The 14,610-nt window shown below is 37.4% G+C and overlaps 1 protein-coding gene across 2 annotated transcripts in view; it reads left to right on the forward strand.

Annotated features, from left to right (window-relative positions):
* LOC117237861 (semaphorin-1A-like) overlaps positions 1-14,610 on the forward strand; it is a 380,261-nt gene that overhangs the window by 299,061 nt on the left and 66,590 nt on the right. For both annotated transcript variants that reach the window (XM_033502264.1, XM_033502266.1), the window contains exon 6: positions 13,451-13,538. In XM_033502264.1, the coding sequence (XP_033358155.1) occupies positions 13,451-13,538 (88 nt within the window). The remainder of the gene's footprint in view (positions 1-13,450; positions 13,539-14,610) is intronic.

The raw sequence follows: 14,610 nt of genomic DNA on the forward strand, positions 1-14,610 counted from the left end.
TTGCCAACCCAATAGTACGGGTTTTATTTGGTTTATCGTGGTCGATCGTGCATGCGTTTCGAAGAAAGATACGGAAGCGGTATAGAAATTTTATCGGTGAGTATTAGGTTGTCCGAAAAATGTCCTTCTTTTACAGACACGTCTTTTACAACGACGCATCTTTATACAAACATGAAACCTAATCTGTCGAAGGTTGTGATCTTTATCTTGATAAAACAAAATGGATCATACGTAATTCGATAAAATAATGTAAAACGGAAAATGTTATGCATCCATTATTTCCTTATAAAACGAAAGAAACTTTTCGGACGACCTAATAAAGTAGGCGAATTATTAGCGCAAGGAACCGGCCTACGTTTGATTCGTTATTCCTATATCTACTGATTCACGATTTTCGTTGGTGAAAATACATACTCGGCGATGGTAAACGGTTAATAATATTTAAAATCTTCGATCGGTATCATACTTCTTACACTTTATTTTTTATAAATTGTAAATCTTCTACTTGGTCTATTAACCGTGCTTCTTTAATATAATGATATGTGTTTTAGACTGTGGAAGTTAAGGGTCATGGAGGTAGTTCTACACGATTTCACGTAGCCAAGTTAAAGCGAAGAGTACTCGACGCACTCTATTACAACCTTTGAAATGCGAAAATTAGAAGCTCTCTCGGTGTAGGTACAGCGTTTCTTAGTTGTGAAAATTAGAAGTTCTCGGCGTAGCGCTAGATCTCTTAGTTTGCGGAAGTTAAAAGCTGTTGACGTAACGTCGCTTCATAAGTTAAATCTAAAGAGCACTTCAAGTACCGTTGTGTTCTTCAACTTTTGAACGCCTGCGAGTCTTCCTGTTCTTCATTTTCAAAGTTCCACGCCTTAATGTAACCCTGTGTCTTTGAAATCGTAAAAGTCGGCAACAATTAGTTTAGCGCTAAATCGATTGACGAGACAAGCGCATCTATAACGTAACGATAAGTCTCTTAGGTCGCATAACGAGGTCGTATAACATCGTACATCGCGTGTCTCGATTTATAAAAACTGTAAAATATCGTAGGGATATTTTTGTAAAGAATGAAAGAAACGTATAGTTCCAAGAGAATTGGAATATTGGAAAGTTGGACAGCGCAAATTTATTCAGCTGTATTCTCCTTGTGTTCTTTGATTAATCTGTTTTCGTTTTCCGATCATTGCCTTTTCGAAAGCATATCAGCACAACAACACGCTCGTATCCATTCAAAGCAAACTTAAATAGCTTTAACAATCAAAAATAAAATAGACGAATAAATTAATGGTACACAATACCCAAACACGATAACAGTCGTCGATATTGTTTTCACGGTATTGTCATGTTATCACCGTCTTATTCGATGACCAGCGAAAATGACTGTTCCAATATCCTCGGTGTATTGAAATTTTAATTTAATAGTAATTTGCTGAAAATTTTTAAAAAGTTTTTAACAGAATGTTGGAGATTAAAACGATTATTCAATTTGTTTGAAAAGGAACATTTCATGGGGATTATTACTTTCGCTTAATGTAGTTGAAGATAACATCCCTGACCATTCGCGGGGGAAAAGGTATTTAAAGTTGGAGCTCTAATTTATAGTATTAGTCGGAAAAGTTTCGAAAGGAACTTTTCTCGCAAGAATGAGAAAGAAAAGCGAAACAAAGAATGCTTCACCGAAGGATTACGTATGACAGAGATGGGAAACGTGAAAGGAACTGTAACGAATTTATCATCAAACGAACAAGTATGTTTTTTATTTAATATATTTTAAAATCGTGAAAATTCATGAAACAGCCTGATAACAAAAATTGTTGATCGTATCTATAGCCATAATCCTGTGTTCTATTATAAATGTATTTCAACTTCATATCGCCTTAACGTGTACGGGGCCTGGCAAATCCCATTTTCTATTACGCACCTGTTATTATTTCCTGTTTCCCCCTTTTCGTGCATCGAATTGAAGTGATGCGCGGCGTTTCGCATTGCATGCTTCTATCAGCTTTCCTAATTGGAGTTAGTTGGATGAGAACACGGCAATTTTCTAGGCTTCGTGGGGTAGGCTTCGTGGATAAAGCCTGATCCGAATACGCGAATTTTCAACGTTAATGTCAGTCGGCGAATTGCGAGATAATTAATAATATCGCGTGATACTCGGAAATTATTTTTCCTCCGCGTTTCACTGAAGTATACGTATACAACACTAAAAGATCATTTTTCTTATACGCCTCGATATCCAAGTTTTAAGATCGATGCAACGCGATCCAATCGAATACAAATTTATTCCTACATTCTTGTTTGTTGTAATAAAAAGTATATGGTTACTCGTGAGATAAAATAATTTTCAGATTATATTACGCAAAATAATACGATATCTTATCGCGAATAGAATTTCTACAACGATATTATTCTACAATTTAAAAAAAACCGAATAACGCGGACGATATATCAAATTATTCTAATTTTCTAGGTAAATACATTTTCACTCGTGATTTTTCCTTGTCCAACTTTTTATATTTCAAACGTATGTACGTACTTTTCCATAGTAGTTCCGCTCGTCTAATTTAACTGACCTTCTCGTCGAAAATAATCTAATTGCCATAGAGTATTACTCTCATACGTTGACCGTTAAAATTCCTTTATTTATATCAGATCCATCCGCAAATCGCGTAAACGATCGAAAGAAACGAATTGAACCAATTTCCAACGAATGTTCGTCTACTTTTCCTTCTTCTCTCTTTTAAAACTGTTTCGCATTTCTCAACGGAAGCAGGCGCGTTTGCTGTAGCAGGCTGCATTTCTCGAAAGCTTGTCGCAAAGATGATTCGAAAAATTTCACGTACATACCAGAGAGATATCAAGGTGGACAAGCCCGCTGTAACGCCGCGAATGCGAACGTAGCCGCGTTCTAAGCGTCATGCATATAAAGAAATTGGAACGGCGGACCGTGGCGTGTTGCGATGCGACAGTTCCCTTTTCGTGCATCCAGCAACGTTGTCGCGAGACTCACGTACCAACCCAGGATCAACTTTTCTCCTCGTGTTCGCTTATATCTCGTTTATACCTTTTCCCTTGCTTCGTGTTCTATGCTTTCCAAGCCAAAGTCCTGTGTTTCCGCGTTTTCAACGGCTTCTTCTTCGCCATCCTCTTTTTGTCGTTGCCGTCCGACGTCCCTTGTTTCCAATGTTTGTAACGCTTTTCCGTTCGTTTCTCTGCATGTGGATTTGCAAGATAATTTTCTTCGAGAAACTCACGCTTCCGTGACGCCCATAGATAAGTCCAGACCCAAACCTAAGTGACGTATAACGCACATCGAAGTAAAGATGTCAGGAATATGTTGGTGAATATGTCGGAAACTAAGGCCGAGCGCAGGTTATATGTATTGGAAAAAATTGTTCAAAATGCTTATTTCTATGACATATTAAAAAACATAATAGATTGAAATTGGATATCTCGAAATAATTACCGAAACATCCGTCAGATTGCCGATTTAAATTTCGTACTTAAAAGTTGTTGCGCTAATTTCTTTTTCTTTGTAATATGTACATATGTAGCGTTCAAATACATTTCTGAGTCACTTACAACGCGTGTTTCTAATAAATGTATCATAACTCCTACCTACGTTGTTGAATCAACTTTTCAAATTTTATTGGCAATTTTAACACTTCCATCTTCCTATTGACATCTACTTGTCTAAGCAAATTACTTTAATGTACATTATTTCGGCCATTCAAGTTTGCATATCTAAGCGTTCGAATACTTCCATGAGCTACTGTATATTACACGATAGTCGACTTTCGTTGATAGTCGTTACGTATAGGAAAATTAAACTCTTAGGAATTCTTTCTCTTCTCTCTCTCCTTCGTCTAACATAACAGTTGAGAATTGTGGATCTTAATTGCCGAAATAAAATTAAAGGAACATTAAGGTTACACTTAGAATTCATATTAAAATAGTTTTAGATTTATTTAATAAACGATTTTTATTTAATAAACACATTTGCACGCGTCTCAGCACTTTCTTTGTCTCGCCATTTTCCATACCACACTGCCAACGGAACAGTTACATTCGTCTGTTTTTCGAGACGCATACACACTCATGTTCACATACGTGTGTCACTACTACGCGGCCAATCTAGTGTAGCACATAAAATTATACATATCTCAATAATAACAAATGCGTAGAATTCGATTCGTAAATACATACATATTTGAAAGTCGAAGGAGTACGAGAGACAAACGTCTCTTTTCGATAAATACAAGCGTAATCACGCGACGTTAATTAAGGAGAGGACGGTGCGGTCGAGGCAAACGTACGAGCTTAGTAAATATTCAATCCTCGAAGGAGTTTAGTGCAGACAACACGACACTCGATTTGCTCTTATTGTTGGACTGCTATCGCGGTAGACGCGTATCCGATACACGTGTCTCCGCGTGAAACCGACCTGGTCGACCGTCCTCGTTAATACACTTTGTATTAATCACTTTTTAAGTAATTAAAGCATTTTGCGTAATATTTAACCACGTGGAATCTTCATTCATTCGATGAATTTTTATCGCTGAAATTTCCGGATGAGACTGCTTTCTCTATACACAAGCGAAACGTCTATTTTGATCGAAGAACAGCCCCGTCGTTCGATATTTGTGATAAACGACAACGGTGATTTGCGACATCAGATTCATATCGTTAACCCTTTGCACTCTGAATTTTATTTCAATTTCTTTAGAAGCAGCTCCCAGCGCTTTTAAGGGTTTTATTTGAAATTTACTTGAACTAAAAAATAAGACAGTTTTAATAAATAAAGGAAGAAACAAATTCACTGACACATCAGTTTTATTCACACTATTGTTGTATTTTGTGATTTTTAAGTGCATGATATATCTTGGAACAATTTCCAGGATGCAATCCTGATTTTCTTTTCACACAAAAAGTGGAGCTGAAAGGATGTCGAGTGGGACTCGACAAAGGAGGTGTTGAGATAAAAACTGATGTCGAGTCACTGTCGACTTAGGAGAGCAAAGGGTTAATATCATATTGTGATTCAACATTGCGATTGAACGAAGCCTCCTTTTCTACGATACGATCTTTCGAACAATCGATTAATCGCCAGACATATTTCATACATACGTACATATGTATACATGTGTACGCGTTAGAACAGAATAACGATTGTCCTGCTCCATATACAGCGAGTGTTTTTAGATTTAAGGGTGTCGCTATGAAAGGAGTAACGATGCTACTCCAATTTTCTCATGCATTCCTCTAGTATACTTCTCTCTGACTTTGTTTTTTCCTCGTTGGTGTACGTACTTGTTTCTTTATTTGCTTGCGCGTGCTACCTTTCGCGCTACGTCTTTCAATTACCATTTTTTTTTCTTTTATATACTGCCAAGTTTGCTATTAATCTCTTATTTGCAGAAGGTTATAGACAAACGTGATATTGGTACAGTGTTTTGGCAGGAGTTTGGCAATACACAATGTGTTCCACTATGTTTTCTGGCTACAAATATTGGGTTGGCAACTAAGTCATTACCATCTAATGACAAAATCCGCGATTACTTAGTATGTGATGCAAAGGTGTGTTTGGCTGATTTGAAAAACAGCGGCATGATGAAACGCGTGGTATCTTTTAACGCTGCGTATTTGTCGAGCTATTGTCGAGCAGATTAGCGTAAAATACTCGGACATACTAGAGATCTGTGCGAATCTAATATGTCTGAGTATTTTCTGCTAAATCTCGCCATTTCCTCTTTCACTGCTCGTGTTCCGAGGAATATTCGTGTTAGAATATCTCATTTGTGACATACTATGGCGAGTGTGCGATAATTCTTAGTGCTTCAGACTGAAACGCTTGTAATATTCCTATGTTCGAATGACTAGCAGAACCTGAAATTTGTATCTCATACAGGTCCACACTGGTTTAATTATAACTTCACACATATTAGAATCTCATCGCACATAGATTGTTAACTGAGATTCTTTTCCCTAGTAACCAGTACAATTTTTCTCATCCTAAGACTACGTTGTTTCCATTTAGTTCTGATATGTTTCTTCCAGATGAGCTGCCTGTCGATATGAATGCCCGTGTAGATATTTTACATGGTCCGGTGGCAAAATTTCCTTTCTATTGAGCTTAACCTTACGCCAGGTTGTGCTTCTAGTGAAAGTAACGCGTGTTGATTTCGTTCCATTTACTTTTATTCGCCATCCATTACACCGTTTAATTGTGATATGGTGTTACACTCTTTAATTACCGATATCGATACCTGTATGCAATTTTCATTACACGTTATATGTAAAGTGAGTCGCTTTTGTTCTCTCGTTTGTTCTCCTGAATAACTCATTATCTACTTATTAACTTTCTTTTCCTCTCGTTAATCTAGCGGACTCGGCCTTTGTAAAGGTTCTTTCAAGCATAAGAGTAATTGATCAAGTGTTATTAGTAAAATTTTACAACTTGCAAAGTATTAGTATCGATAAATTCTTCGCTGTAAGGCTAACAAGTTTGATAACCAACAAAGTAAAGTTCAATAAGTAAATTTTACAAATTACGAGGCAACTAGGTGTTTGTAGCACAGTAACGTACAATCTACCATTAATAAATAAATGTTATTAATTGGTATATTATCGTGTGCGAGCTGGATGAACGTTTTTGCCCAGAGCAAGAAAACAAATGTCCATTGAACGTTTTCTTCTACTTACAAATTCGCATGTATCTGTGGCGGCACGTATCACGGAACTTTCGTGATACAAAGCGCTACGCCGTCAAAGCGCAACATCGACGTGCCCAATGTGCTGTAACGTCGATTCACATCAGAGACCAGGCCACACACCGCGAACAGGATGACACCCAGATGTTTGCACATTCTTGATGCGCACCCTCAATAGTCTTAAGTACCCACCAGGGGTCTTGGCATTTTCATAGTTAAGGTCCTTCGGACCAAGCGAGTATCTCTTGTCTTAGATTTCCCTTCACGTTTATTGTCTACCACGTGTTAGCCTAGAAAGTTGGTTTTCTTCACATCTGGTATATTCCGTTAGCAACTTTCTCGCGAGGGCGGCTAAAACCCTTCCTGGTCCACCAACCGTCTTATTATCCAATCGGAGACGGTGTCTACTGCCCTCACTTCCTTAACCAAAATTGTCATCAACAAATCCGATAGTCCCGTGTCCTTAGACACACCCACCCCTAGCCTTCCTCAGACATAGTATCGCCAGAAAACTCACTTATTCTGTATCCTTAGAATAGTCAACATATCTTTACCGGTCTCTACCCTTATAACAGTCGCGTACTTAACGTATCGTTGTAACTAAGTCTTACATAACGTGGATGGAGTGAATTGTGATTTATGTTAATTCAGGGTGTGTTACATTGTGATTGCCGAATTCATAATAAAGATTAATTAAAACAAAATTAATAGTTGTGTTACGACTCAGCTATTTTATTTCATCAACCAACGCTTAAGTTTACGTGACAGTGCCATCGATATCTTCACGCTTCTTCCGCCGAATTCTCGGAAGAGCATACACGCGCCAGCCGCTGCGGCACATCTAATGAACGCACGCTAGTGGGAATATCGATGGGCAACGAAGGAAAGAATCCTTTCGATCTGGAACAAAAAGGACATTCTACCCCGAGCCGCGAAGCGCGGATGGTGAAGAAAAACGAGTCGGCTATTTTCGAGAAATCGGTCAATCGTCGCTGTTGTTAATTGTCGTTAAGCGTCAACTGTTGTTAATTGTTAACTGTCATTGAACCGTTGTTAATTGTTAATTGTCATTCAACCGTTGTTAATCGTTCATTGTTATCGAGCGATAGAGTCTAATAAATGTTATTGGTTGTTGAACATATTTGAGTGTACCTTGAGTACCTATTACACCATACCACCTCGTATCTTTTCGTCTGTCCGTGCAAATATTCCGTTAAACTCTAAATTATAGCGGACAAATAGAAAATCAATTAGAAATTCGTTAAATCGGTAACTTTCTTAGACTTTTAAGCAATGCTCTCAAAATTTCCTCACTAACCCTAATACTCGTTAAAATATGCGTTTACTCGTGGCTCGTGTATGTTCAACGCGAATGATTTGTGACTGTAAAAGAAACAATCGAAGCAGTTCGATAGCGTTCGACTTTCGCCAAAATTATCCCAACCTTTCCAACAAAAGGGACGAATTATTGGCCGAACGTGCGGATTTTCTCTCAACTCGCCGGTTCACCGGTGCTCGATATACGTCACCGGAAATACAAATACGAAAAAGGTCGAAGCGAGATGGGAATAAAGCGCTTGGCGAAACGGGCCAATCTCGACAACGCTTCTTCACGTGCACACAATGTATCGATTGTGCGCAGCTAAGCAGTGCCACTGGATGTCGGCGATTTTTCCCATTTTCTCATTCTTCTCTTTTTTTTTTCTTTTTGTTTTTCTGACCGTGTATTAGTAGTAGTTGCTGGCTACATGTACGTATACGTGACCACGTGTATCTTACTGGTACAAGTGAGGAATTGGGAAACGGGGCGATGAGAGTGGACTGGAGCTGTTTCGTGTACACAATTTGACTCGATCTCTTTACAATCGTTTTTTATGAGATTTTTACAATTCGTTTCCCATCATTCGACGATATCGACGAAATAGCGCTATTCGTTCTTAGTAGTTATAAATAATAAATAATAAAATAGATACAACGATAATTTATATTAAACCACGTTATAACAAATAGGCAAATTTAAATAATGGACCAAGTAAGAACCCGTCTTTTACAACGATGTATCATTATACAAACATGAAACCTTATCTGTCGAACGTTGTGATCTTTATTTTGATAGAACAAAATGGATCACACGTAATTCGATAAAATATAAAACGGAAAATGTTGTGTATCCATTATTTCCTTATAAAACGAAAGAAACTTTGCGGACGACCTAATATCTATAGATCAATTAAACGGAATATATATTGGGATGGAAACTAAGTGATTGCGGATTTTGTCAATATCACCTAATAACAAAATCTGCAATCTCTCAGTTGCCAACCCAGTACATATATGTATCGTGTAAAAATTGAAAATAAACATTTAATATTTATGATTATCGTTCGGAGGAATAAATATTTGCTGCACGATTCAATATTTAAAGCAAAAAATATTCCTTCTTGTCAGGTAGCAAAATACGTCGGTGAGAAAATAGTTCCCCGAGAGAAAGGCGGGCAATGAATAATAGAATAATCCTGTTTTCTATGCTGAGAATGTATGATTTCGATAATAGCAGTTGTGAATTCGACAAGCTCCTACATATTCATTTACCTATTCTCAATTATTATTCTTGCATTCCATTAAAGCAATTATTTACGAATACTATCCGAAAAAACGATACTCGAATAAGATAACAGTTACTTCCACATGCTATCATTCGTGTCAAAGTAATAAATGCGTTACACTTGATTAGACGATCGAGTAATTCTTTAACTTTCGCTATGGTGTATAAGTTAACAAAATAATTTGGAGATTTTATTATCGCTTAGGGATTTTATCGGACAGTGCTTTGCCAAATTTAGCGATGGTTCGCGATATTTTCATATTTTGATGCACGGTTTCACCTCTTAAAACATAGATGTTCAAGATACTATTGTTCTAGTACTCTCAAGTGCTATATTTTCCTGAACCTTCAAGTCCTATAAAAATATAACACATTGTAGAGCAATCTTAAACGCTCTTCTTACTCTACAGTGTAAATTATGTTGAAATTACATTCTCCATCGAAACAATAATATCTATACAGGATATAACTAAAATTGACGATGAAGATTCGCTACTGTACTTTATTCGTTTTAGCACTTTGACTGCCACGCCGAAATCACATGTTTCACTCAAGAAGCCATGGCAGTATTTTTATTATTCAAAGTATATAATGGCAAAATAATAATAAATTGCTGATGTACGACAACATTCTTCCCCAATGGACCTATCTTATTGGTGGTCACGGCTGACCATCGAGTCGTCTTGGTAACAGTTGATAGCGACATATTATGACAAGGCTTCGTTTATTTCAACAAACCATTCGCATTCGTTATTTTATTGTAAGCAAAACGTGCAGAATATATTGTTGAAACGTGTAGAAGATAGGCTGAAATGGTAGAGGTCCGCGAAGAAAATTATGTTTGTGATAAACCAATGGCAATGGTAGATTACAACAGAGGAAAATGTGCTGTAGATTTATCAGATCAAATGATAGAATATTCTACACCACATGGAAGAACCCTCAAGTGGTATATAAAATTAACTTTAGAGTTATTGTTAAATACATCAATTTCAAACGCGATGATACTCTATAAACAAGCAACAAAAACAAAAATCAAGGCATCAGATTTTAGAATGGCACTCGCAATGCACCTTACACAGTGCCATTCACCAGAGCCGTCAAATAAACTTGTTCGACAAAGATTGCAACACGAAATGCAGAAGAAAGAAGGGCAAGCGTACCTGGCAGGAAAATTTTGCAGAGTGTTATAAAAAAAATGTCACACAGTTAGGATCAAAAATTGCTAAGAATCGGACCAAAAAGGCGATCATCTATTGTCCAGATTGTATCGATGAGCAACATTTATGTTTAAAGTGTTTTAACACAATGCACCGTTAGATGCAAGGTTTGTTCTAATTTTTTTTATTGATGTTCTAATAAAAATGTTTAATTGTTCAATGGGCCACTTTTTATTTCAAAGTGTCTTCTATTTGTCGGTTATATTCAAAATACCCTAACTGTCAATTTTCATACAGTTTTTACAATTGTAAGAAGTTCATGCGCTCCGGTCACCAATGACCAACGTGATATTCAAAGTGTTAAGGACAAGGGAACGTCGCACACTAACTCGAAACCGTACAAATCTGCACTAAATTCTTGTTTTTCATTTCATTGAAAACCTATAAAATTCCGGTCATAGATTCTTCAATGTATAGACTAACTTATGATCTTATTATATTTATATTAGAATGAATTAGATTCTATAACTCCAGAAACTCCTAAAACTCTAACGTTTCCAATTCTAACAGATTATTAACTATCAGGTTTTTAACAATTTCAGGCTACTGTGGCTACTTGTACGAACATAACTTCTTTAAATGATATAAATGCTTCTTATTCGCGTTGAAATTTTATTGGCTGTCACGGGTTGAAATATATTTTCACATAATCAAATTATCGAGTGTTACATGTTTCGGAATAGAATTTTTGAACATTTTCAACAAGAGCAATCTGCGAAACGTCGGTACGAATCGTATATTTGTACGAAATGAAATCATTCCTATCAATTTTAAACGTTTTCACGATACTCGGACACGAACAAAGAGTTATCGATACGGTGTAAAAAAAATTTGTTTTTTCACGAATCACCGCGAAGATAAGTTAAAATTTCGCGCGGATTTTTCAGCATTCTGCGTTCACAGAAACAAATAACATTCGCTTCGAGATAAATTAGAAATCTATCAACGGCCAAAATGGCACGTGGAAACGTTTGAATTCTTCGAACGTGAACTGTCATCGCGTGTTAACTGTGCGTTGCTTTCGCAAGTATAATAAGATACAAATTATTCCAAACAATAATTCCGTGTATTATCGTGGAAATAACGCTAATATCGTTTGTACGTATAATATCCAATGTTCGTTGCGATATTTCGCGTTTATTTGCTCGTTCTAATCGCAGTCGTATTGTATTGTAACTTCTGATGTTTAATAGCACACCGTTGCGTCGCGTTGCGTTGCCTCGTGGCAACCAATAACTCAATGAGAGAAGAGCTATAGAAAATTACCTTCGTTTCGTTATAACAAAACGTGCACGAACGTTAAAGGACAAATATCTAAAGAAAATTTTGAAAAGTGTAAGATTCTCTCTTTCGTCGACGTTCGCTAGAAGAAGAAGCGACCTTATAATAGCAAAAAGTTCACGAACGGTCTAGCGCTAGAGAAGAAACGCGCATAACGAGATAATCCTTTTGCGAGGCAGCGAGATGGTGAAAGAAATGTAGTTACAGAGTAAATTGCAAGGTGAAATTTGAAGCCAGTGGGGGAATTCGCGTCGTGAAGTTGTAATTGCGCGATATTGTTCCTTCAAATTAAAAAGATTCGGATGCGAAAGGTAAACAAATTTAATCTTTGCGCTGTCTTCTCTCTTTCTCCTTTTGCGGTGTTCTCTGTAGATTCGTTTCTCTCGATGGATATCTTTCTGCAAAGTTTTATTAATATTTCTACCGTACGAATAATAACAGAGTTATGCGTTAAAACGAAGTAGGACGAGGGTCGAGTCGAGTTTCACATGAATATCGTCGTTCTTTATTGGTTGATTTTTTTTATTAGAAATCAGATTGGAAAAGGCCACTTTACTGGAGAAAATTTCTGTCAAAGAAATTTCCCTGGGGTACTAACCAAGGTATGTAGCTTGGACCAGAGTTAACTACATGAAACACTTCATATACTGTGCGCTCGACTTCGATTAATAGTTAGGTGGTACATTGAATCGAATTGATCGAATTGGCGTTAACTAATACGATTGTGCTCATAGTATAGAATTCGAGGCAGCTGGTAAGTTGGTTTCTCCAACTTAATCGAATTCGGTTCTTAAAACGTTGTTACGCGGTATACGTTGCGAACAATTCTACAAAAGTGCACTGCCTTTCGATTCTTCCCGCGTTCCCTAAAAACTGGATCGATGTTAATAGATTAAACTTTCCTTAATAATATAATAAAGAACGTGTACGAAAGAACCGAAGGTAATTAGGAAATGTTCGAAGTCGAACACATAGTCGTATTTTTGAAAGCTTGAAAACCTACCACTGTTTTTTGTATATTCCATACCAACGAACTAACGAACAAACAATAAAACTGTACGAAACAAGCTCTTTACGCTTCATTAGGAAGTTGGAAATGCTGCATGAAATATTCATTTCTCCGGGCCAGCATCCTAATTTCTTGATATGCAAAACAGAGCGACTTCGTTAAAAGAAAACGGAAAAAAAAAAGAAACGAAAGGGAAGGAAGACAGGAACCGCGGCTAAACATTGTACGCGCGTTGCTGCACCTCGCCGAAAAATAAGGTCGTTTTCTAAACAGGAAATACGATTCCTTGGAATTGCGTGACTCGCACTCTATCTTCATTTTTCTATTCCTGGCGGTTTACTTCCGATCACGGCGTAAGCATGGAACGGCTATGAAAATCTGTAAAATGTAATAAAAACGCTGATCCGTAACGTTCATCGCGAACGTTTCTGTAATTACAAGGGAAAAAAGGTGTTTGGAGCGACTAGTGGAAGTTAATGAAGCGATCAAGACGTTAAGTCGTCGTAGAAGTTGGCGCACATGCAACGCTGTTAACTACCGCGAAATACGATTGTTGACCACCGAACGAAAAGGTGCGAGTTTCTCACGCGATTTCTAACGTTGATACTTGCGATTCGTGTTTCAGGATGGAGCGTACGCGCAGGAAAGCGATATGGATGGGCTGGGTCTGTGCCCTTACGATCCACGGCACAACAGCACTGCGGTGTTCGTCGGTGAGTTAGAATCAAATATATCTTCTTATTTATTTGCAGTGAAATATCGCGTAAAAATAAAAATGAAATGCGATAGGTGGTTGCGGAAAATCCTTGTCGTATTGTTATCTAGCAATGGAATTTATTTTACGGATCTGCCTACGTAATGTGCCTTCTACGGTATGTAGATTCTTTCGAGCTTATTCGAGAATTTCAAGGGTTTTGCAAAGCGTAACAAGAATTTTGACAAAACGTCTATAAGTTTACCGGGAACGATTCATGGAAAATGATGGTAGAGGCAAGCGAACGACGAGAAACGAAGGTTAGCATCGAAAATGAATATGGAAATCAGCAGTTGTCCGAGAAGGGAACGGTTGAACTATTTTAGGGTTGCCGTGCGACGATACGATCGTTTTGCGTAACAATTTCGCTGGGTTTCGCGATCACGGAGAACGATAAGAAAATACCTTTTTATGCATAAAAGGGGGGCACGTTTTAAAGGAGTTTGTTCTTCTGGGAATTTCAAGAGCTTACGGCAAAGTAGGTAACTTTCTTTCCGTTGAATCGCGTTTCGTACGAGAAGGCATACATCGCCTTTCTAAACGTCTACCGAATTAAAAAGATTATCGTATCGCCGATATTAGAACTATGCTTTTCTAGGCTCAGTTTAGTATGTCGTCTACTCTGTGAGAATTTCAATGAAAAATCTCTCCATACCTGTACGTTGATCCTATCGTTTGCTCCTGTTGAGGTATAATAAATTAATTGCTTTATTCGCACACAACATCTGAAGACCTCGATAACTTTCTTACACGCACGCTTGTTGTCAAACGGACTATTCTAGATGCTTTTAACAGCTACCAACAGTCTTTTGTTTCAACTAAGACCTGAACGTCCTCTGACGCATACACACCGCATTCACATGTACAGTGTAAATGTATCATCTACTTAACAGCTGCAAACCAAAGCAAATCAAAATCAAATGCCTAGTATCGTAACAAAGATGAGAGTTAACGATGTACGAGAGATAAAAAGTAACAAACTTTTGATTTTATCGGTGTGGATAAATGTTCGTCAAACGCTTAGCTTCCCT

The sequence above is a fragment of the Bombus vosnesenskii genome, unplaced genomic scaffold (assembly GCF_011952255.1).
Source record: "Bombus vosnesenskii isolate JDL3184/JDL3185 unplaced genomic scaffold, Bvos_JDL3184-5_v1.1 scf7180000013403, whole genome shotgun sequence".
In the NCBI taxonomy this organism is placed as follows: domain Eukaryota; kingdom Metazoa; phylum Arthropoda; class Insecta; order Hymenoptera; family Apidae; genus Bombus; species Bombus vosnesenskii.